The 25,428-nt window shown below is 43.4% G+C and overlaps 2 protein-coding genes across 2 annotated transcripts; one reads left to right on the top strand and one right to left on the bottom strand.

Annotated features, from left to right (window-relative positions):
• Positions 1-502: 502 nt before the first annotated feature.
• Positions 503-1,781, bottom strand: LOC103649372 (ADP-ribosylation factor GTPase-activating protein AGD12). Its single transcript, XM_020549189.2, has 4 exons — positions 1,672-1,781; positions 1,255-1,339; positions 867-942; positions 503-697 (listed from the first exon to the last, which is right to left on the bottom strand). The coding sequence occupies exons 1-4, from the start codon at positions 1,721-1,723 to the stop codon at positions 503-505; spliced, it is 408 nt and encodes a 135-aa protein (XP_020404778.1). The 5' UTR covers positions 1,724-1,781.
• Positions 1,782-12,187: 10,406 nt separating this feature from the next.
• On the top strand, positions 12,188-13,381 carry LOC100281016 (uncharacterized). The gene is made up of 4 exons (NM_001153935.2): positions 12,188-12,415; positions 12,602-12,751; positions 12,844-13,057; positions 13,194-13,381. Exons 1-4 carry the CDS (start codon positions 12,369-12,371, stop codon positions 13,209-13,211), a joined length of 429 nt encoding a protein of 142 aa, NP_001147407.1. The 5' UTR covers positions 12,188-12,368; the 3' UTR covers positions 13,212-13,381.
• The last annotated feature ends 12,047 nt before the right edge of the window (positions 13,382-25,428 follow it).

Genomic DNA, 25,428 nt, shown 5'->3' on the forward strand with positions numbered 1-25,428 from the left:
GTATATAAACTTTATATAAATATACCTGCCCTCCGAGGCCCGAGCGTTAAAACAACATATGGATTACTTGTTAGCATGTCTCTAACGGCCAAGTTGGTGCCTTTGACCAGTGTGATATTCAACTCTCCAACAAATTCTCTTGTATCTTCCTATGATAAATTTGTAACGGTAAGGCAGTTTGACAAAATCACTACAACCATACAAGTTTCAATGAACATGCTCCATCACAGACATGCAATTGCTATGCAAAAATCATATTAGCCATGAAATAGGTGAGATAAATATAAAAAAAATGTAAGACATATTTCTCAGCACAACTTACAGAGATGTCCTTCCTTGAAGTGCTAGAGAAATTGATATCTACACTCTTCATAGAGGTGGTAGATTTAAAAGATGATCTTGATGAAATGCGTAGACTTGGCTTCAAAAAATCTTGTGTCTCATACTTAGCTCTGTATATAAAAAAGATAAGGGATTATTATATAGGCGAACATTGGTGACATTACAGAGCACCGATGGAACAGTTAGCAGACCTTATAATTTTTGTCATATATTCCATCGTTGAATCTGGTTTGGGTTTTAGGTGATCTTTTGGAAGAAAAGCCTCATAAATTGAATTTGCATGTGAGTTTCCACCAACCTCAACCATGGAGTCGATATCACTATCAGACCAATCATCCAAAGTTACAGATAAAACCTGATGGAGAATAGCGAAACCATGAAATGAGTAAGGAGTCTAAGCGTGAACTATGACAGACTAAAGATCATAAGAGTACTAAAAATGCTGATGAGTTTGAAGGTGCATTGACATATATGTACAGTACAATGAAAAGAAATGTAAAAGAAGTTTGTCATGTTCAAATAACCTTTGAGATGTCAGGTCCAAGTGCCCTATGAACATCTCCACATTTTAAGCAAAGAAACACTCCAATATTAGCAGATCTGAAATGCACAAAAAACAAATAGCTTTTACAACTTATGTATAATGAAATGAAATAAAAACAAAATAAAGTATTGTGCATATTGAGCATTTTTTTTGTTTGTTTTGTAATCAATGGCATGGGTATAGTAGCAAAGCTGTGTGTGTACACATGGGCGCTCCATTGCATTCTGTCTTCATATAAAAGAAATCAATGATCCAGTTTATCAACATAAAAAGGAAGGATCTTTTGTAGAGAAGCCATGTAAGTAGCTATCTTCTGAAATGATAAACATAATAATAGAAGTTCAATGAGAAACAATGAGGCCACTTACGCCCATTTGGGATCAGGTGCACCACAGTCAGCACATATCCTATTGTCACTTTTTATCATGAGATCCTTCAATTTTCTTGCTTTGCCTATCAAACAATTAACAAGAATTTAGCAAAAAAAGTGCATGTGACAGAAAATAAAAGGAACCGAAGATTCACTTGCTACTATTTGTGGAGTTGAATAACGTAATATTAACAAATCAAGGTATAGCACAAAAATACACTCTTATATCCTATTCAATAATATACAATATAGTGAAGTTCATGCCAGAAATTTGTTTGTTTATTGGATTATGATTGTTATTGTATTGTCATGTACTCATGTCATCGTTATTCTTTAGATATAAGCATGTTACAGAATAAAAGCATGGCACATGGCATATAACATATACCATGTTATCAAAGAGTATCTTATATACCTACAACAGGCTTAGTTGACTTGATGTGTTGGTAGCGATTAGCGGTACTCATCTTTGCGGCGCAACTTTGGATAACTCACGAAACGAACTACTTGGACCTGCAGACAAGATATGGATTAGCCGGAGTTGAGGATCATTTTCTTATCATGATGAAACAAACAAACATGTCAAATGAGAGAACAAAAAATGAAGCTTTTTATTTCATAAGATGAGAACATAGCTCCATGATACACACGAATCACTATACAGCTGCTGGTCCCTCACTACAAATGAAGTTGCACTAGCCAACGAATATCAGGCCAAATATAACTTAAAGTCTGGTTGTTTAAAAATGAAGTGAAATAGAAGAATTAGTGTTGGAGCTAGAACAAATTTGTGAATACTGGATATCAAGCTCACAGGGTTGGCCCGTGAAATTTCTTTCATATTTATCACCTAGACAACTAAAACGAAGTGGAAGAACCCATCATCCTGGTAATTATGTTTGGCTGGCTCCGCTCATGTTGATAAGCTCTGCAATCACAAGATGTACATGACTACAAGGTAGAACAAGAACCAATGGTCCTCCCTTGCCTCTGCCACCACAATACCCCAAAGGCAGTGATCACCCAACCCCAAAGGAATATGCAAGTGACATGTGTTCTGAAGCATGACAGAAAGAAATCGCCATAGATCAGGCAGGACTACAAACTAAAATATATAGCATGAACAACTATTGGTGCTTGGCATGAGGAGGGGGGATCGTGAGTATCAGACATTGGTATCTGTTTATATCTCACCAGTATCTCAATTTCATCCAAAGCATGAACCACCCTATTATTCCATACAATAAGAGCTGGGATGTTTATGGATTGTCCCAGCCTTCCGATGCGATCAACCTAGATTCCATTCCAACAACGTGTGTTGATGGTTGCATTCAGACGAGAAATCGCATGAAATGCCTACATAATTCAAACTCTCCAGTAGGGACAAATTGATGTCGCAAACAAACAGTCGCGACCCAGCGAAATCAAACGCATTCACGTAAATCGAATCGCTTCCGCACTATCACGACGCAGCACATCCCCCCTAACTCCCAAACGGATCTTGTAGCCGACCGCATCAGCGCTTGAAAGCATTACTTGGGCTAAATAGAAACATGATGTCACTTGAAAACATTCTCTTTTATAGAAGACTTCCATCTTCTTTTACAATATTTGTTTCACTCCAAAAAGGATATTAGTGTTTTTAGAGTTGGCACATAATTCATCTGGAATGCATGAACAAGATTAGAGTGCACCATCATTAGTATATTGTTCTATTATTATAAAAATGACACTTGAAAACATTCTCTTTTAGTTACCATGATGTCGCCTTGTTTGATATTGGAAGGTTCTCGTGCCCTGTGTGTACTGAGACTAAAGTGTCTAAGGAGGTGGCCAAAGCTGAGCCAAGGGGTAACGAGTACCAGGTGCTTGTGTAAGGAATGATTAGGTAATTGGTGGAAGTTGCACACTAAAGAAATTATTACGATGTAAATGGCAAAACCCAACGATTTATATGGTCTTCGTAGCAACCCATGGGTACTCCACTAGGCCCGATAGAAAAATGACTTCTAATAATGTCAATCCCTCGCGTCGCATAGTAGAAAACACAGATTTATATGATTTCCGTAGCAACGCACGGGCACTCAACTAGTAGATATATATAGATACAAAATCAAGTTTTTATTGAATATTCAAATGCACATGTAGCTCCTTTATTGAATACAATGGTAACTTTAACGATAAACGATAGATGAATGGTGAGGCTCAGTTTAGTGTTTAGACGTGTTTAAACGGAATTAAACTATCTAAATGGTTTTCTACTATAGCAACATTTCAGCAAAATTAAATAGCTTTTCACTAACCTTTTTTGAAATAAGCACAAAGCTTTTGATGTCCTCTCCATCTAAACAATGTACCTACAAAAGAAGGGTTAGTATGTAGTATGTAAATTTTAGTAAGAGTAAATGAGTAAATCCACAAATATATTTGGTTTAGCGATACAACATTGTGATAAACGGACAACAACTCTGACATAAAATATTACATATCCATATAACCAAAATGGCCAATTCAAGAAAACTAAAATCTCCCTAAGTTTAGCTAATTAAAAAACAACTAAAACATGCAAGAAGACATATTCATGTATAGAAACTATCAAAAACCAAAGGAAAGAAGGCAAGCTCGGGTAGAGAAGGTGAGGGGAACCCTAATAGTATCAGGCCAATGCAGCTGACCCACCACATTTTAGCCCTATCAAGAAAACAGTCAAATAAATAGGCTAAACAATGTTTAAACCCGATTAAAATCGTTCCATTTAGGCCATTTAGACCGAAGAAAATGCTCACGAAACATGACCTCAAACTTGCGATCGAGTTGTTTTAAAATAATATAAAACACAAACAAAGTCAAAAAATCATGAAACTTGTCGGCATGTCATGATATCATATGTAGAGGCTGTGATAAAAATTTGAAAATGTTTCGTGAAAGTTGTCAACACACTATGTGTAGAAACCTAGCCGACATTTACATGAAATCATAAAACTTCTATGGAGGCATCGTTGACCCTGTGCCCCGTGCCACTAGTCAGTCCAAGCCCCAACCACAAGCACACCCGTATCTGCACGTCATTCCCTGCTCCGGCCACCGCCAAGGTGAGGAGCTCTATTTTTACTACTGCAGTTCATAATCCAAAGTTAGATGAGATTTTCTTTCTGTCTCAGTTTGTGAAAGGGCTGATAGTTGTCTAAATGTCCAAAACGAGTGGGGCAGTTGCATAATCTATTAGTAGAAGATATGCAGATTGTGTTGACTGATCAAGTTCTCTATCAACTTGATCAAGAGGATCAAGGAGGGGAGGATCCCTATCACTTGTCTTTGCATGCTATTGGTGGTTTTGATGCTAAGAGTTGTATGAGGATTAGAGCCTTAATACAAAATCAGGTGATGTTGGTCTTGATAGACTAAGGCAGTTCAACTAGTTTTGTGGATCGGAGTTTGGTGAACCGACAGAAATTACCAACTAAAGCATGTCGAATGGTTCATGTCACAGTAGCCAATGTATGGGTCTTGTTGAGTGCCATTTAGTACTTGGCTCTGAGACTTGGAGTGATGGTCAGCGGGAGAAGCTCCGTTTTTAATTATGGCTTGGATATAATTGTGGTTATGATGTTGTGTATAAACTTTAGAACACAAGTTTCACTTTCTTACTAGAAATTGAACTTGTGGATGACTTAAGGACTAGTTGAGTTCTATATTTGCAATCAATTCAAGTAATATTGGGTTAGTGACTAGTGCATAGATTGATGTATATGTGGTTATCGACTATCGTGGCATTGATGTATATATGTGCATGTCATCCATCGTGATGTTAGTTTTCTTGCAAGTTTAGAAATCTCATCGTACAGAGGACGTTCTATCAAAATTTTGTGCTGACAGACTTGTCTTCCTTTTTTGCAGAGAAGGTATTTGTCTTCCTAGAAGTTGTGTGTTTGCCTGCATCGCGTCGCCACTGCACCGACCCGCCACAGCCTCAATAGCCTGACTCCACCGTCACCCTAGGTATAACCTCTTTTTCGCATCATGGCCATAGATTATGTAATCCAGTTAGGCATCTCCTGTTCAAAAGAGATACAATGTAGATATGCAGATCTTTGCATATCTACAAATGTATCTGTTTCGAATTGTCCACATTTTTTAGATAGCCCGCAATTGCGTAGATGGTGTTAGTTTCCATGCTCTACTCTGGTCCGAGAAATAATTTCAGCGTCACCTCCCTATTGTTCTCTAGACAGTACACTCTCCCTGCTAGGACGTGTATCCAAAGAACAACGAGGAGGTGCTGTCGAAACTCTGTCTCGAATCGGAGTAGAGCATGGAAACTAACCCCATCTACGCAATCGTTGGTAGGATTAGGACCTATCCTCACCTATTAGAAGGTAGGAACGTAGTGCACATGCATTATAAATTTATATTAAACTATACTCAGTTATATATATTAGAGGATAGATGATCGTGAGTGGATGTACACAGGTCATGTAGGAAGGAATGGTGTCACCCCTAAATGGATTAGAAAGACCGTTTCTTTCGTGGAACGAGCATTTGGCGAAACTGCTAAAGGAGCGAGTCTAGTCCCATGCTCGTGCAGCAAATGTGCTAACAGGAAAAGAAAAACAAAGAAGGCCATGGTAAAACATATCTAGAAGAATGGATTTATGCCAGACTATAGTCGGTGGATCTTCCATGGTGAAGCGTATCGTACGAGAGAGGAGGTGGTGAGACAATGCATCGAGGATTATGATGCTGATGCCGGGGTAGCAGATATGTTGAACGACTATAATGAGACACACTTCGCCAAAGGACGTACAGAGGATGAGCTAGAGGCGACCGCAAAGGCATTCTATGACATGTTTGATGTGGCATAGAAACCCCTTCACGACAAAACAAAGGTTTCTTAATTGGATGCCATTGGGTGTATAATGGCGTTCAAGTCAAAGTAAAGCATGAGTCGAGGCACCTTCGATGTTTTGTTGACAGTTATTGGCAGCCTGCTTCTAGAGGATCATGTTCTGCCAAAGAGCATGTACGAGGTACAAAAACTCTTTCGTGCACTCAAGATGATGTATGAGCAGATACATGTTTGTCCGAAGGGCTGTGTGCTATTTAGGAAAGAATACGCAGAGGCAAAGTACTATCCAAAGTGTAAATTGTCTAGGTTCATGGAGGTAGACTCTTGTGATGGATAGAAGAAGCAGCTCGACATCCTCGTGACAATCCTACGTAGGTTCATGGAGGTAGACTCTGGTGATGGACAGAAGAAGCAGCTCGACATCGCGTGATAATCATATGCCACCTTCCATTCATACCGAGGGTCTAGCGTCTATACATGACCGAGGAATCCACGAAACAGATGACATGGCACAAAAAATGGCAAATGATACAATCCTGACAAGATGGTGCACGCGTCCGATGGTAAAGCATGGACCCACTTTGATGCCATTCACCGTGAAAAAGCCAAAGAGGCACGTAATGTATGTGTTGTGCTGGCCACAGATGGGTTCAATCCCTATGGAATGGCCGCTGCCCCATACACATGTTGGCCCATGTTTGTTATCCCCATCAATCTCCCCCTCGGCATATGCTTTTAAAGACAGAACATATTCGTGTCGTTGATAATTCCTGGACACCCGAGGAATAAAATGGGTGTGTACATGGAGCCTTTGATTGATGAATCAGACCGTGCTTGGGAGGGAGGGGTATGGACGTATGACCGAGCTACGAAAACAAACTTCAAAATGCATGTTTGGTACCAGTACTCCATGCATGACTTACCGACGTATGGGCTATTCTGCACCTAATGTGTTCACGATAAGATCTCATTCCTAGTTTGCAAGGAAGCTCTTAGGTTCATTTGATTGAAAAAGGGTGGCAAATATTCGTCATTCGATAAACATTGACAATTTCTCCCTCCTGACCATGTGTTCCGACTAGACATCAAGAACTTTACGAAAGGTGTCGTAGTGACAGATCGCATATGAAGATTATTTTTAATCGATGTAATGGTTGATAGTGATGATGATACTTATGATTCGGCTAACCTGGACACATATGAACATTAATTTTAATCAATGTAATGCTATATTTTATTTATTTCACATCTGTTTCTAAATACAATTTTTTATCAGTGCTTATTTGCTTACTCTTAATTGCAGGTTGTTGGACAAAGATGGTGGACGGTGGGATAAGGACAAAGAGGGGGAGGAGGAGCACCCGTAAGACGGAGGAGGAGGTGCAGCAGGACAACAACACTCAACATCAGGTGGAGCAGTAGGCCCCTGTCGATGTGGCGTAGCAGGATGACGACGACGCTTAGCTGGATGTCTAATGTTCTGGCGCTTTAGGTTCGAGGAACGTCTACTTGTGAGGTCCCGTGAGTCTCCCTCAATGACCCAAACTTCGTGATAAGCGGCCGCTGATTCGACCCAATGGGGAGAGGTATGTAACTTTAGATGTTGTCACTGCTTTTTCATATTATGTGTTCAAATTCATAGTAGAAACTAATACTTTTTCTTTATCACCTGGATGTTAGAAATATGCCCTAGAGATAATAATAGAGATGAGCATATTTCTTTGTATCCTAGAGATTCTAAATGATGTCCATAGTCAGAGTCGATGACTAGCACATGTATTAGTTGATGACTACATTTCATAAGTCATGGACATGGAGATGTTAAACTAATAATGTGGGCGCATGTATGACATGAGGCTGGACCGACCCAACGTGAGATATTGTAATATAGTTCTCTTTTTGCAACATGTATAATGTATCCTTAGCCTGAGATTGCCGCATGTTCTCAAGATGTGAATTAACTTACTTAGGGACTATCAAATGCTACTATGTAACTTGGTAGTTATAAAGGTAGTTTTTGGTTTGTCAGGAAGCATGATGTGAGGCATGGTCAATCAAGATGGAATTTGTCCCTCTCTTCTTGAGAGAGATATCTCTGGGCCCCTCAAGTGATTGGATCAAGAAATGCATGGCCGTGCTAGGGTTAAGTGTTAACCAATGAAAATAATCCAAGTCACAGTATCAAGAAAGAGAGGTCAGCTTAGAGCCAGACCAAATATCAGGAGACAAAGATAACAACATGTACGTAATGTTGCAATTGTTCGCCTGATATGATCTTTATGTGCGCATAGGAGTTGACATGTATTGTTAGAGGCCGTTGTCAATTATTGGGCCAAGTAAGACTACTTGGGCCATGTCTATATTTACGTGAACCTATAGGGTCACAGACTTAAGGGGAAGGAAGCCTAACTCGGATTAGATCTAAAATTAGAAAGGGCTTTAGGGTTACTAATGGGCCTCGGAGTTAGAAGCCCACCAGAACACCTATATAATGAGGGGCAGGGCGCGGTTAAGAGAACCCTAATTCGACACGAGTAAACGACCAGCTACCTGCCCCTTGCCCTCGCCTAGCCGCCGTCACGAACCTAGCAGTTTGGCACATGACGCTTCCTCCCTGTATGTGTGGATACCTCGGAGGTGCTGCATCTAGAGCACTAGGACGAACCGCGTGAGGACGTGAAGGTCGCCGACGACTGCACAGCACTGCTCGACGCGTTCGTCTACATCAAGACGTCTTCCGCTGCCCTTCACGTCTAGTGGTAATTCCATGATCTATAAACGCAATAGTTCCTGATTTTATGGGGTCGAAAATTGTGTTTTGCGCTATTGTAGCCTCCCCATAATCCTTTATTGGACAGGTCTTGGAAGGTTGTGGACAATGCAGGGGGTCATGCCCGCAACCCTAATGGCATCCTCGGCTTTCTATGCAGGGAGCACCTCCCTGGACTTGTTGAGTACGTCATAGTGATGGGCCCAGTCTACACCTTCGACCACTATGTCTTCGCTCCCGATGCAGTAGATCGGGACGACATGGAATTCAACAATAAGGCGGAGCAGGTGAAGCAAGAGTTGTGGGTAAGTCCTACTTGCACTATATTGTTTAATACATCACATTTGTTGCACATTCTTGAAATAATGTATGAATACATGATTTTTTTAGATGCCAGGCTAGATACGAGGCCAGGGCGGATGTGGTGGCTACCACGAGCGGTAAGAAGCTCGTCATGGACATGCGGACATGGTGGCTACCACGAGCTGTAAGAAGCTCGTCATGGACATGCACTATGAGGCGCGAATCTAGGCCATCGCCACTCACCACAGCTTCATCCTTGGGGAGAAGGTGAGCAAGCAGGATGCCCGAACCATGTCGTTGACTTGGGACTAGTACTTGTAGGTAAATACAGAACTTTAATATTCATATTAAATATGCTTAATTTTATCTTCTAATAAGTCGTGTACTTGTTTTTTTAGATGATTCCTTATTGGTGCGCCGCGCATCCACAGTGCTGGGGGCAGATGATGTAGAGATGGTGCTCACCTGAGTGGGACGAGGCGCACAACGCTAGCCGAAGACGACGTCTGATGATGCAAGGTTCCTCCCACCACCAAGGCAGCCACAACCTCGGCAAATATGCATAAGCATGGGTACGTGCTCTTTTTTATTTAGGTATATAACTTTTGATTAGATATGATTTCTAACAATCTCGTTGGTTTTCTCGCAGTCGACATCACATGGTGGCTAACCTTGCTCTATCTTCTCGACATATTCTATGACCCACAAGGACAAGGCGATGTCCGATGTCACCTACAACCAGGAGGACGTGCCCGAAGCGTATAGCAACCCCGCCGTCTACAGCTGCCTCAATGAGTACACTACCATGACACAGGAGGTCCATGGGCCATATTATTTGTGATATTTATGGTCCTTGTGAGATATATGGTGTGTATGATGTGTGTGATGAATTTGTGATATCTGTGATGTATATGTGATATTTTTTTATTGCTTGGATGGAATAATAAAATCAAATAAAAAGAGGTATTCTGGCCACTTTACCGACTCGGCAAGATGTACTTTGCCGAGTGCCATGACCGTAGCACTCGATCCGGCAAGATATATTTAGTCGAGTGTCATGACCATAGCACTCGACAAAGAAGACACACCTGGGAACCGGTAAAGCTTCTTTGCTGAGTGTTGTGTCCGAGGTATTCGGCAAAGAAGCAACCTTTGTCGAGTGCTTTTTAATGCACTCGGCAAAGTGGCTATCAAAGGGACCCACTAGTGCTCCCGTTGCCGAGGGCTGCTACAGAAGACACTCGGTAAAGTCTCCGTCACCGTTACTTGGCGTTGTGACGACGACTTTTTTTTGTCGAGAACAAGGTGATACAAGTGTCCGACAAAAAATACTCGGTAAAGATGTCGTTGTTGATGTACAGTTTGTTGCGAGTGTTTTTGAGGCTCAGCAAAGCGGCTGTGTCCGGTAGTGCAAGCTGTAAGTCTACTGGTATCTAGAGACACAAAACGGTATAAAAAACAATCAGGTCCGCTGTAATCATTCGTAGATGTAGTTACCACAGAATGAGCTCCCGAATTGTCAAAAATAAACGAAGACCCGGCCCGCGCACGTACTTGATACAGTAATGACTTTCACCTTAATCGACGTAAAAGGTAGTCACGCGGAGGCGAGGCCCGGCCCGCGTTGGGTGGATCGCTTCTCCCTCTGCTGCTTCCGCGGGGCGCGGGGTCGGCCGGCCGGCCGGCCGGGCAGAGGCTGGCCGTGTTGGGCGGCACCACGCGGGACGGGAGGAAGCGACGTGTACGGGTCAGCGCGCGGCAAATCTTTATGCCTGCCTGCCGGCCGGCCGAGGCCTGGGACGGTGCGCCGGTCCGGGCGACGCGTGGCACGGTCACGTGGCCTCTCGCTGGCCGCTCTGTGAGAGCGCCAGTGGTTGGAGAGCGAAAGCGACTGTGGTAACAGTAGAAACCAACCAGTTCGTGCAATCATACAAACTTTTAATATGTGTTCACGTTATATTGATCTAAAGACCACATGGACGTGGATAATTTTGTACTTAACCACCCGCTGCTAATCACACATTTTCAAATTCCCTCCCACCACTAACGTACGTCCTCTTAGATCAATATCATGTGAGTTTGCATAATTGCACGGAGAAATTAGTTTGCACCAGCAGATATGATCCCGTGCTGACGATGATTAATTACGCGTGAAATCGCGCAGGATTAAAGTGGCTTTCACGAGTGTGCCATCGTCATTCCGATTCGTGGTGGGCAGCTAGAGGCTTGCTCCATTCCAAAGGCGAAATCGACCCCGACGACGCATCTTTACCATGAGCTAGCTTCGTGCGCAAGGCCGGACCACGTTTTCTTCTGCACTTGTCGTCCTTCTGAAAAAGCTACTACTGAACTAAGGCCTAGTTTGGATACTCTAATATTAGAGTGTTTTGAAGGGATTGGAGAGGGTGTAAATCTCTAATAGATCAAATACTCTCTCAATATATCTCAATCTACTTTAATCCCACTCATTAATAGAGTATCCAAACTAGGTCTAATGGGATGGGTAGACCACCTAACTGTCCGTCTATCTTCTTTTCCTTTCTGCCGAGTTTTAAACTGAAGTCGGCACGATCCATAGTAGTAGTAGTAGGGAACTGAAAGCTCGCCCATCTCTAGGGTGCAGTTCCCCATACCAATCTGTCCATCCAGTGCATACGAAACCAAGACCACAAGCATCTTTCAGACGCAGTTCACCATCTTCTGTATCTTCTCTGTCCTTGCGATTATTATTATTACCAAACGGATTCTGCCCCGTTGCCATGTCCTCATCTCTCCTCCATCATCTAGACTCGTAGCCCACAAACAACTCCCGACGTCAACAAAGTACCTGGCTTGGTCGGTGCTGTACACATGTTGCCACGTGTTCGCGTCCCTCCCGTCTCCATCAAATCGAGACAAAGAACCACCAGTAGCGCCACGCCAGGTGTCCTCCCCATCCCTATCGCACTGTAGTTTCCAAGAGTATATTTCGTGTATGTGTATATTAAACCTCAGCGCCCCCTCCCCTGAAACACCACCCAAACCCAAGCAGAGAAGCAGAGACACATTTGGCTCACTCACTCACACTCACTCGCTCATAGATTGTCCTGTCCGTCCATCATCTCTAGCTAGCAGCTTCCAGTGAGAGCGGCAAGCGACACCACAACCAGACAACACACCACCACCGAGCTGTGAGAATAAGTTCGCAGACAGGATGGGCAAGCTGTGGACGATCCTCACTCACCTCCACTCCCTAGCAGGGTACGTAACGTACGATGTGCAGTCCATTCACCTTCATGCCGCATCTGTTTTTTTTTCTCTCTCTCTCCCCTTCTTCACTTGTTTTGGTTTTGTCCTGCTTCTGTGTTCAGCCCTTTGTCAGTTCAGTTCCGATCGGTGATGCTGAGAACTGAGAACCGTCTGCTGCTCTTCGTTCCCTTTTTGCAGGCCAACGGTGATGCTGCTGTACCCTCTGTACGCGTCCGTGCGGGCGATGGAGAGCCCGTCCAAGCTGGACGACGAGCAGTGGCTCGCCTACTGGATCCTCTACTCCTTCGTCACGCTCATGGAGATGCTCCTCGAGTCCCTCATATACTGGTAATAACTACTTTTACTCACTGCTTAATCTTGTTTTTATTAGGCTCTAACCGTAACATTTGTTCCAAACGTACTCTGTTCGTTTCTTTCAGGATCCCCATCTGGTACGAGCTCAAGCTGCTGTTCATCGCGTGGCTCGTGCTCCCCAACTTCAGGGGCGCCGCCTTCATCTACGACAAGTTCGTGCGCGAGCAGCTCCGGAAGCACGGCCTCACCGCCGCCGGCTCCGTCAAGTCGTCGTCGCCGTCGTCCAAGGACAAGGACAAGCCCAAGAACAAGTTCCTCGCCTTCGTCACGCCCAAGAAGGTCAGAGCTCCTCAACACCAGATATATGCATCTCCTGTTACACCTGCAGATCACGATGTTTTTTCTCCCCTTCTTTTCAAGTATTTCCTTTCTTTGACTGAAGATGCCATCGGCGTGCTCTGTTTGAACGTTTCAGGATCATGAAGCTTACTGAAGTGGGTTGCAGTGATCCCATTCCTGGACCATGTCCCGGCAACCTGTAGTGCACTCCACTAGATTTCTGTTGTGTTTGTTCTCGACTTGAAATAGAGCCCGTTCGATGTGTGTGTGGCCATTCTGTATGTGTGAGCATCAACTCTAACATGGAATGGAGACAAGTGCCAACTTTCGGTGCTGATGATGATGTGAATGTGTGAAATTTATGTCTGCCTTTTCTCTCTTCTCTCTCTCTGTGAAAACGGCCGTGTTTTCGTTGTTTGGGCCGGAATCTTATGATTAAGTGCAAATTTGAAGAGAGTCATTAAAACATCAATTTTAATATAGTTTTCAAAAGGCCTGTCTCCATGGGCCAAACATCAAACCCCAGACCCGGCCTCGTTGCCAATTTGAGATACCAGTTGTACTTTGTAATATGCATATGTACCAATGCGTACAGTGAGTATATCAGCTGTGCAAAAACCTGTTGTGTAGTCAATACTTCTATATAATCATCGTGTAATCAATCTATCAGAAGTTAGTTTTTTTTTAAAAAAAAGTATTAAACTTTATTATTTACTCTATTAATATATCAAAATTTAAATAATCTATCGGTATATCAAATTTTAAGTTATCAATGATCCTAGATTGGAAGATATAAAAAAGAAAAAAAAATCACATTTTAATATCTGGATAAATTTAATACATAAAATTTACTCTATCGATATATTATATTTTGAGTTCTGATCTACACTATATTAAAAATCTTAAAATAGTAAATGTTATTAAAGGACTTAAAAATTTAGATTTTTGTTACTTTTAAATCTTTATATTGGGGTTCCTTTCTTAAAATTTTAGATCAGAACTTAAAATTTGATATAGTGGTATAGTAAGAACATATTCTAAACCTCTAAAATCATAGTTAGTCGTTATTCTAAACCTCTAAAATCAATAGTTAGTCGTTGAGAGATTTAAAACGGAATCAACTAATTGTTAGCTATCTCTTAAATAGCTATTAGTTGTTAGTTGCTTCAACCTAGCTAAAACAACTAGCTAACAACTTTTAATTAATTAACTAACTAATAATTAGCTCTAGACGTTTAGAATATTTTTTTGAAGTAAATGTTACTGTAGGGGGTCCTACAGTATTTTATTGCTTATTGCTTTTAAGGAAACCAGAATGGGGGAGAAGATACAGGGGGTGAGTACAGAGAAAAGAGGAATTACAGAACAGAATAAAGAAGCCATGTTCTAATTTTATCTCCAATTACTGGTTTAACTCGGTGGCTAAGAAGGTTCATTTCGGATTTGAACATAGCTCGACAACCTTCTATCGTGGGCGGAGTCTCATTGAACACCCAATTATTTCTGCATTTCCAGATGCCCCAGGTCAATAGAATTATAGCTTCAAGTTTCCAAGGGACGTGCCAACGTCTTCTGATTGTTAAAATGGTGTTTAGTAAGTCCACAGAATGTGAAGGAGAAATTCCAATTAAGGACCAACATCTCTTAGCAAAATTGCATCTGAAAAAGAGGTGAATGGCCGTCTCTTCAACTTGGAGAATACAGTTGTCACAGGAATAAGATTCCAAAAACATGGACCGTTGTCTCAGAAAAGCTCTAGTATTTAGTTTGTCTTTCAGTAGTAGCCAAAAGAACACCTTGTGCTTGGGTTGACATTTGGATTTCCACAACCAAGAGAAAATGGGGTGTGTCCACTGGTTACCCATCAGATGAGCATAAATCTTTTGCGAGGAAAATAATCCAGAAGGAGTAGAGCAGCACCATTTGTCATTGTGATTATCATGAGGGAGATTATCCATGCAATCATTCAACTCTTGAAGTTGAATGAAGGCTTCAATGGACAACGGTGCATGGAACAATTCTTGGGAGTCAGCCAATCTTGCTTGTAGCACAGTGATGTCTTTGCAGGCAGAGAAGGACCAAAGTTCAGGATACTGTGTTGATTTGGGAATACCATCCCAGTTATCATGCTAGAGAAGTGTTGTTTTTCCATCACCAATTTTCACCCTAGCAATACTCTTAAATGGTTGAAGCGTTTTAAGGACATCTCGCCACCAAAAAGAGCAAACTGGTTTATCCGAGGGCAGAGAGTTACTATAGTGATTGTTCCAAATAATATTGACCCAGGGGGTGGCAGCTCTGTTGAAAAATTTATGAAGGTTTTTCATGAGAAGGGCTTGATTTTGTAATGACAGATTGATTACACCCAATCCCCCCTGATGTTTTGGCCTGCAAACCGAACTCCAAGCAACTTGAGGGGGTTTCTTGGCGTTTAAATCAGCACCTCTCCAAAGGCAGTGCCTTCTGAGTCTGTCAATATGCCCGATCACCGTTTTGGGGAGCTTCAGAGTGCACATGTAATATGTTGGGAGAGAGGAAAAGACTGCATTAACCATTTGAAGCCTTCCAGCCTGTGATAAGAAGATGGAGGTTGACGCCAGTCTTTTTTCAATTTTCTGGATCAGGGGTAGAAAAGCACCCAATTTAGGTCTTTGGATACCCAAGGGAAGCCCTAAGTAAGTAAAGGGCAATGATCCAATTTTGCAATGAAAAGTATTTGCAAGGATCTCCATTTTCTGGTCCGTGACGTTGATGGGGTAAATGTTAGACTTATGGTAATTCACATGGAGCCCAGTGGAGTCCGCGAAAGAGTTGAGCATTGCTTTTAAGAAGAAAAGTTGTCTAGGGCAGGCTTCCATTATGAGAATAGTATCATCAGCATATTGTATGATAGGGAAATCCGTGCCACAATTGTTTGGTAATGGAAGACGAAGAATACCACCTTCGTAGGCCTTGTTGACAATAGACTGTAAAAGGTCAGCAACAAGAACAAAAATAAGCGGGGACAGGGGGTCGCCTTGCCTGACGCCGCGTCGAAAGTGAAATCTTTTCCCAGGGACTCCATTCAAAAGAACCTCAGAAGATCCGGAGCCAAGAATCATAGAGATCCAGTGGATCCATTTATTATCGAACCCCTTGTGTCTCAAGATCTCTAAGATAGCAGCATGCTCCAGTTTATCAAATGCCTTCTCAAAGTCAAGCTTTAGAATGACCATTTCTTTTCTGGATTTGTGACACAGTGAAATATATTCAAAAGCCCAAGCTAAGCAATCCTGGATCGATCTATCCTTGATAAAACCATATTGATTCCGATGAACGAGCTTTGTGATCACCAGCTACAGGCGATTGGCTAAGATTTTTGTTAAAACTTTGATACTCGTGTTAAGGAGGGAGATGGGTCTGTAGTCACCAACAGAATCAGGAGAGCCATTTTTGGGAATGAGGGTCACATATGATCCGTTGATGCTATGCATGCAGAGAGATCCTTCAAAAAATTTGTTGAATAGGTCATAGAAATCAGGGGCAATTATCGGCCAGCATTTTTTAACAAAGTCTGTGTGAAAGCCATCCGGACCTGGCGATTTATTTGAAGGCAGACGTGCAATGATTTGATCAATCTCCAGGCTAGAGAAAGGTTGTTCAAGCTCGGATAGATTACCAATTGGCTGAATCAAAGTAGGTAAGTTGAAGACCATAGTAGTTTGCTGAGAGGTCCCCAAACGGTTCTTGAAGGTAGTAAAAAGCACAGCTTCTTTTTTATTATGAGAGAGAGCCAAATTTCCATTATCATCTTTAAGAGAGGAGATAAGGTTATGTATGTGCTTGACAGTGGCATTGGCGTGAAAGAATTTAGTGTCGGCATCTCCAAGGGTGACCCATTTGATTTGACCTCTTTGCTTCCAATAAATCTGTTGTTTAGCTAAAAGATCTTGTAAATGAAGAAGCAGGATTTCTTTGAAGTTCCATTCCTGAATGGTTAAATCTCTGCTCTCCTCAATGAAGTCTAGCAGTTGCACCACTAACTTAACCTTATCAATCAATTTTGTTAAGTTGGGGAGAGACTTACACCAGCCATGGATATGCTTGCGTGCCCTTTTAAACTTTGCCATGAGCCTTTTAGCAGGGTCTGGTTGAAAGATAGGCTGATTCCAAGAGTCTTGAAAGATAGAGTGGAAATCATCAAGCTGAAGCCGATAGTTTTCAAATCTAAAGATGGGTGGCTTGGGCACATTGATTTGAACATTGACCATCCAAGGGATATGATCCGAGGTTCCTCTAGGAAGCGAGAGTGCAGAGGTAGCTGGAAAGGTGACCGACCAAGCTTGTGAGACAAAGCACCAATCAAGTTTTTCGAGAAGAGGATGACGTTGCATATTTGACCAAGTGTATACTTGTCCTTTGAGTGGAATTTCCTGCAGCCCCAGTTGACTGATTGCCAGATTAAAACTCATCATTCTGAGGTGATCCCCACCCGGTTTGTTTCGGTTATCAGGGGATCTGATCATATTAAAGTCACCGAGGAAGATCCATAATTTGTTATCATCAATCTCAATGCTGGAAAACCAAGAAAGAAACTCATCTCTCCTGTGAGGAGTAGAAGGGGCATAAATGTTGGTGAGCCACCAGGTTTGATTGGTAAGCTTTGTATGGAATCGGATTGTGTGACCGAAAGAATTTTGATCAATAATCTCCCCATCAAAAAGAGAGCCTTTCCAAATTGTTATGAAGCCCCCAGAAGCGCTAATAGAAGGACCGAATTCAAATTTATCAAAGGATCTGCTGCAGAAGCGACGAATGTAGGAATCATCAAAGGACTCTTTTTTGTCTCTTGGATACATATGATATCACATTTAGAGTCCGAGATGTTATTTCGTAAGGAATTCCATTTAGTCTCTGAGCTAATTCCTCTAATGTTATGGGACAAAATTTTCAGGGAGCGATGTAAGTTCTGAGGGCCGGAAGTCATGGTAAACTATCAGTCTTACAATTAAGGAATACCGGTATGCGTAGCATACACCAATAGGTCCTTATTCCAGTATAAATCCATAAACAGAAGAATTGAAAGGGCCACATAATCAACATGACATGAGGGGAATAAGGCCTCCAATGGGCCCAACCGAAAAAGTGCAAAGAGAGTCCACATAACAAATAACCGAACCTCCAGCCATAAAAAATTAACCATTTCAGGCAGCAAAGAGTCATTGACTCCACCATAGTTAAATGTATCAAACAGGAAAGAAACCTTGATTCCATCAGAGTACGTTTCAGAAAAAGCAAAAAGCGCCACATGCGCGCCAGCTCCAACCATTAACCAACAAAATAGTTGCCAACCAGTGTATAGAAAATACCAAACGACCCAAAAGGGGGAGGCCAAAGCCTTACAACCCCGCCGAGGTATTGTCTTCATCATCATCGTCATCATTGAAGTGGGGGGTCCCCCACCTGTTCATCAGAGAAGTCGGATTCCTCATCCTTGCTGTCGGTGGAAGTAGCCGGCCTCTGAATGGCAGTACCAATGGCCTTGGATCTGTTCAAGTCGTCCGGATTTAGCTTGGAAGGGGTCATTTTACAGAACTCAGCACCCAATTTCTTGATGACGTCAAGATGCATAGAGGGAGGGGCATTTTGAGTGCAGCATGAGCAATTTTTCTTGCCAAACCCAGTGCAATTTTTGAACCCCTTGGCCTTTGCCCTAAGCCTGGCACTCCTTCTGACTGTCGTGTCGACTGAGATAGGCTGCCTTTTTCTGGGAGTTGTCTCTGACTGGGGAGGGAGTTGAGGCTTAGCAGGGGAATCCTGATTGGGTGGAGGGGGAATTCTGATTGAAATGATGTCCATGCTAGGTGCGACGAATGCCGAGATAGCTCCGAACAAAAGGAATTTCCTGGCCCAATCAAATGAATCTGGTCTCATTAAAAGGCCCATGAAGAAAGTAGCCCAAATCTTTGGAACAGAAACTGAGTCATCATTGTCAGAGAACAAATCAGCCCAAAAGGAGGAACACTTTCTGGCCAATAAATCTTCAAGCGCAGGGTCAGGGACGGTTTGATCCAAGTGTAACATTAGGCCCACATTGATGTTGTCTTCAATTTGCATGTCGTCCTATCCCTCAACATTGTTTCCCTCCAAATTTATGTTGGCATGAGGGAAACCAGGCAGCGCGAGAACCGCTTCAGCCGGCGCCGGGGCTTCCTCCTGCTGGAGCTAGACTCCCTGAGGGATAATGATGTCGTTAAAATAACCCACCGAATCGTCAGAAGGGAGATCCTCAAGACCTGAAAGCTGGTAGCTGAACTGCTCATCTTCATTGTTCGCAGCGTTAACATTATTTGGTATAACCTCTGGCACAGGGGGTTGAGCCTGCTCAATAGGCCAAGGGTCCCAGCCATCATCAGCATTGGCAGCAACATTTTCCTCAGCATTGATTCCATCCTCAGGAGGAATATTGAGGTCGAACTGAAAATGGAAGTTGGGCATCGGCTGTCCCATACCAAAAAATTCAACCGGGAGCTGGTGACCATCATGGGGGTATGGAGGCACGGGGTCCTCATCCTGAGGTTGGGCGCCAAGCATGAACTGTTGTACAATGTCACATTGAACCGTCCAAGAGACACCCTGAAAACCATCAGCCATAGAGAAGACAATGAACTGTGGCACTTCCTGCAAAGAAGTCACCCTTGCGCGGACCAACAGCCTAGTAGCATTGTTAGGATCAGGGTCCCACATGAGAACCCTTCCAAAAGCACCCACCGCATTCTGAATGTGTTCATGAGTCCAGAAATCCATAGGGAAACCAAGCAGAATCAGCCAACATTCGTGATTAAAGGTTAGGGCACGCTGATTCCAGCCCTCATTGTGGCGAATAACAGTAAAGGAAAATCCTAGTGCTTGCTGGGGGCCCAAAGCCACTAAGTTATCTCTGTCGAACGCGAACCTGAATCGCACCAAAGCCTGTCCCAGATGAGAGCGCTGGATGCTCCGGACTTGGACCCGCCGGACTTCCACCAAATACTCACGGATAATATCATCGAAGATATGGAAGTTGACCTCATGCTCCGGTAAAGGGTGGACAAGCACAATGCCCCAATCTTCATGCGCCGAAGGTTGAGGACGAGTAACAGTATGTACCATTATCTCGCGATGATCGACTTGCTACGCCACGAAGCCATGGGGGAGGAACGGCGTAGGATCAACTCTGCGAAAAGCCATTTCTTTAGCAGCACCAAGAATGCTGGAGGGCGAAGGTGGCGGAGGTCCCACACTCATAAGGGAGCACGACGGCGATGGATTCTTCCAGGGCAGCGGAGCGGAGTGGGGTTTTGTGAACAGTGTAAGTTCCGTGGAAGGCGAAGCGTCGGCACTCGAAAGAACCGCCTGAGAGAACTCACCAAAGTTGTTAAAAGAGGGCGGGTGAGGGGGCCCACCTGTAAGTGAAAGCAGGGGAGGACGAAACCATAAGCGCGGAGGAAACCCCCAGGAGGCCTTCGCGAACTTATCGGGAAAAGAGACAACCGGTCGATTGCACTTCTGACCCGATATACCAAATATTTGAGAATTATTTCCAGAGAGAGAAAGATCCCGGAAAAACCGGTCACCCGACGCCGCAGGGACAGAAGAGCCATTAATGCCGGGGGCAGAATCCTGTCCAAAATTCTCCGGGCACTGTTCCAAAATCTTCTTGGGCCTCCAAACCAACATCCGCGGGGCCCATGGGGAGACGTGAGGGGTCCTCAGAGAAGACCGAAATCCTGAGCGAACCATGCGGCCAACTCTGCGATTTGAATAATTTTGAAAATGCGGACGAACAACAGCAAACATGATTACGGACAGAGCGGCGGGAGAAGGAAATCCGATCAAAAACCGAACGCCGCTGCATCTGCATCAATCCTTCGGGGGCACGAACAGACCTCTGTCGATGACCTAAAGGAACCAAATTTGCACCTGACAGAGCTGGATAACGAGACATTCGCATTCGGGGCCGGGGAAGAACGGCGATGAGAAACCAGTTTCCAGGAATTGGATTCCTCCGCAGAATAACGCTGCCACTCAATGAACCAATTAGGGCCGCCAGAATTCCACAGGTGCAGGTACGCCTTGAATACTGAGCAAGAGTAGGAGCGTAGATGATAAACTGCAAAACCAACAACTTTGTAAGAGACCGAAAAGCGAAACACCCGGTCTGCCAGCTGAGAAACCCTGAATAAATCAGCCTCGCCACCAACAAACGATTGAAGCAGAAGACCCACAGAATCTGGGCACAAACGCATGGAGCATCTGCCAAAGGAGACGACTAAAAAGAACTCATGGCGATCAAATTTACCCGGGATGGGTTGATCGGACGGTTAAACTTGCTGAAAATATAATCCTGAAAACGGAGACCGTCGGAGAAATCCAAGGACGAAGCAGACGAACCCTCCAGGGGGCCCCCATGGCCACGAGCAGGGGGGCGCCAAGAGATGGCGCGCCGGAAGACGCCGGGGGCGACCAGCGCTAAGACGCCTCCATGCTCAGATGTAGACGTTTAGAATATGACCTAAATAATAAAATATATCCATAATTTTACTACTTTTTAAATCATTTTTTATAGTTTAATTGCACAGCATTACATGAGAAGTTTGATTCCACAACGGTTCATTCATTGATTTGTTTGACCAATTGTGTGTGCACAGTACGCCTGATGGGCGACCATCACTTCAAGGCCCTTTTAGATTATTGCGTGTTTTTTCCCATTTCTTATGGTTTTTTCTAGTTTTTACAAAAATGAAATAATTTTATTTTTACACTCCTATAAAATTCTGTGTTCCATAGTTAGCCGGGCCACAGCCCACAGGGGCCTTGATGTTTCACCAGCCAGGCAAAGATGCAAGTGCACAGATCTCCTTTGACAACCAAAAACTCACTTGGCCGGCAACCATCTGTGTTTTTCCCGCCCCTATTTGTACGCATCACCATATCATTCAAACAACACGCATTGGCCATGCCGTCAATAAACCACACAGGCTTGCAATTGCAAACTGAGGAGGCAAGGCTGCAGCTGCAGTTAACTGTTATCGTCGCTGCAAATGGGCAAGTTGTGGACAATCATGTCTCATCTTCACTCCTTAGCAGGGTATGCGACGTGCTGTTTCATTTACCGAATTCAGTTTCACTCTCACACCTATGATTCAGTTTCATGATTTCTGTTCTCTCTTCCTCTTTCAACGTCGCTGCAGGCCAACCGTCACTCTACTTTACCCCTTGTAAGTTCACATAGCAACTTCTACTCTTTGGCTGGTCAAATCTAAGAGCTAGTTTGTGAACCACATTTTCCCAAGTGAATTCCATTTTTTCAAAAGAAATTAGTTCATTTTTCCTTTGGAAAATAAAAATTCAATGGAAAAATGGAGTTCCCAAACTAGCTCTAAAACTGCATGAATTTCGCGCGTTTTTATGGGATTTTATATACGGTCCACTTCCGTATGGGTGCGCGCGCACTCTACAGATACGCATCGGTGCGGGCGTTGGAGAGCTCGCCCAAGCTCGACGACGAGCAGTGGCTGGCCTACTGGATCCTGTATTCATTCACCACGCTCTTGGAGATGGTCCTGCAGCCCCTGATCTACTGGTAGATTTGTCGCGCGCTGCCCAGTTTTCCTCGCTGCAATTCTATACATAGAGGCTCACCTGTAAATCGTGGACGTGTCTGATTAGCATCTGTATGGATTTCAGGATTCCTGTTTGGTACGAGCTGAAGCTGCTGTTCATGGCCTGGCTGGTTCTCCCAAACTTCAGGGGCGCAGCATTCATCTACGACAAGTTTGTGAGGGATCAGGTGAAGAGGCGTACCGGCAGCACTCAGGCGGCAAGTGCTGCCAGCACTGGCAGCAGCAACGTCAGTGCTAGCAAAGATAACAAGATCCTTTCTACTTCCCCGAAAGAGAAGAAGCCCAAGAGGAAGCTACTTTCCATGGCCATTCCGAAGATGCTCAAGTTTTGATCGATATATGCACGTGTAAAAAGAAACCTTTTGTCCGCTTATGTGTTACTCCTCTATTGTTTTGTATGGTATCTCAGGGTACGTTTGGTTGCAAAATAGCTGAGATAGTTCTATCCTGACCTCTTATACTCAACCAAACAACTTTATTTAAGAGATCATTTTACTCTATCTCCTTCCGTCGTTATAACCAAACATACCTTTTATCTAACTCCTAGGACAAGTGGTTTTTTTTGGCTGTTTACTTTTTGACGTTTTTTTTGTCATCAATCTTGCATCTTGTATAACAGGAGCGGAGCCCGGCCCTTTTAAGGATTATTTAGTTAGGAGTGGATTGAGTAGGATTAAAGAGATTAAATTCATTACTAGTCGACTTTAAATAAAAGAGGATTTAATTCACTCCAATTCAAATATAACCGAGCAGAGTCTTATTAGGGTCAGCTGATCATGATAACTTTCTAAATTTCCGGTGAAAAAATGTTATTAATAAATGTAATTCTATAATCTGGATTCAGTCAGTAATGATAATTACCCGTAAAATATTTACTAGCTTCGCTACTGTTGTATAACCATTGTGGCTGTTGACGTTTTTTTTTTGCTTTTGACAAGGCTTCGATATTGATTTGGGTACGCTGAGCCTACAGAGTACATGATACCTCGTGACACAGTTAGTTTCATCGTCAGATTCACAAATCTAAGCAATTCTTTTTCTATATTCTTTCTCAAGTTGGATGACGTAGTGTCCACTACAAAAAATCCCTAAACTTTCGGTGGCCAAAAACAATCGAAAATAAGTGATCATTTTCGGAGTCCAGACTTTTCCTACATCATACGCATACTTACATTTTTTTTAATATTCATCAAATATCATTCATTCAAAATAACCAAGTCTACACATATTAACTATTCAACATCACATTCAACAGTATTCAACCATGACACTAAAATGACCTAGTCTCATTCATAAAGTCAACGAAAAAGCAAGTCCAGCAAAAAAAAAAGTATCATAGACACTAAGGGTCATTTGAGTTATGTCCACTACCGACGGAGACGAATATGTTAATGATAAAGACGCAGACGAATATGTAATGATAAAGTCAGTAACCTGATCATCTTGTTGTAAAGAGCAAAGTCCACCACTAGGGAACAAATTATGAGTTATATCATTATAAGTAACAAAATGAGCGTAGTTAAGTGTCATGGTTTCGGAAACCGGGGACACAAACAGGGGAGAACTCTAGCTAGATCAAGGCGAGATTTTGTGTTCGGTGGGGGAGGCTAGCGCAGACTCACTCTGAATGGTCAATCATGGGTGTCTCAAACAGGGGGTTTATATTGGTTCAGGCTGGTGTACTAGTTCAGTGTAGTGTTGATCGTACTATTAGCTGAGGGACATGTTACAGTAGGTGCAAGTGTAGGAATGAGGGAGTCGAGAACTCTAGCTGAATGCCCCCTCCTTTGGCTGTTTGGCCCCCTCCTTATTATAGTTCAAAAGGGGGTCCTTACACAGGGACTTGTTGTTGGAGGGTGTGATCTATCGTCTATGGTAGTCCTGCTGATGTGGACCTCTTAACGCTGTCTTGTGACAACCGTGCGACCGGTATGGCGGAGCGTTCCATCTACCCGGTATGCGGGTCACTATAGTGACTCTGGTGCTTAGTTTCCTTGTGGTGACATATGGCTGGACCCGTGTGTCAAAGTTAGAAGATGTTGGGGGTCTTACGTGGCGACACCCCGTCCCAATGTCAAGGACTTCTCTATTATTCAACTGTAGTGTCGTGGCATCATCCAAGACGATACGTGTGTGGCGACATGTCTTGTTGTGGCCGGTATAGGGTGGCAACTCCTGTCTTATATCCACATCAGTCGGGTACAGGCGTGCTACTAGTGCATTCGTGTCAGGAGGGTGTGGTATTGGGGGCCCACAAGCGTACTAGCTCCCATCACGGACATTGTGCATGAAAGGGAAATAGGCTCACACCTTTTCCTAAATGATTTTGGTGGTTGAATTGCCCAACACAAATAATTGGACTAACTAGTTTACTCTAGATTATAAGTTCTACAGGTGCCAAAGGTTCAACACAAACCAATAAAAAGTCCAAGAAAGGGTTCAAATAAAAAGAGCAAAAGACAAATCGAAGGCTGCCCTGGTCTGGCGCACCGGACAGTGTCCGGTGTACCAGGGAGATCAACTCCGAACTTGCCACCTTCGGGTTTCTGGAATTGCCCTCCGCTATAATTCACCGGACTGTCCGGTGTAGCACCGGACTGTCCGGTGTGCCAACGGAGTAACGGCTACAGCGCCAAAGGTCGACTGCAAAAGTGAATAGTGAACAGTGAACAGTGCCGATTGGGCACGCAGAGTCGGAGCAGGCGCCAGATGGCGCACCGGACAGTG

The sequence above is a fragment of the Zea mays genome, chromosome 2 (assembly GCF_902167145.1).
Source record: "Zea mays cultivar B73 chromosome 2, Zm-B73-REFERENCE-NAM-5.0, whole genome shotgun sequence".
In the NCBI taxonomy this organism is placed as follows: domain Eukaryota; kingdom Viridiplantae; phylum Streptophyta; class Magnoliopsida; order Poales; family Poaceae; genus Zea; species Zea mays.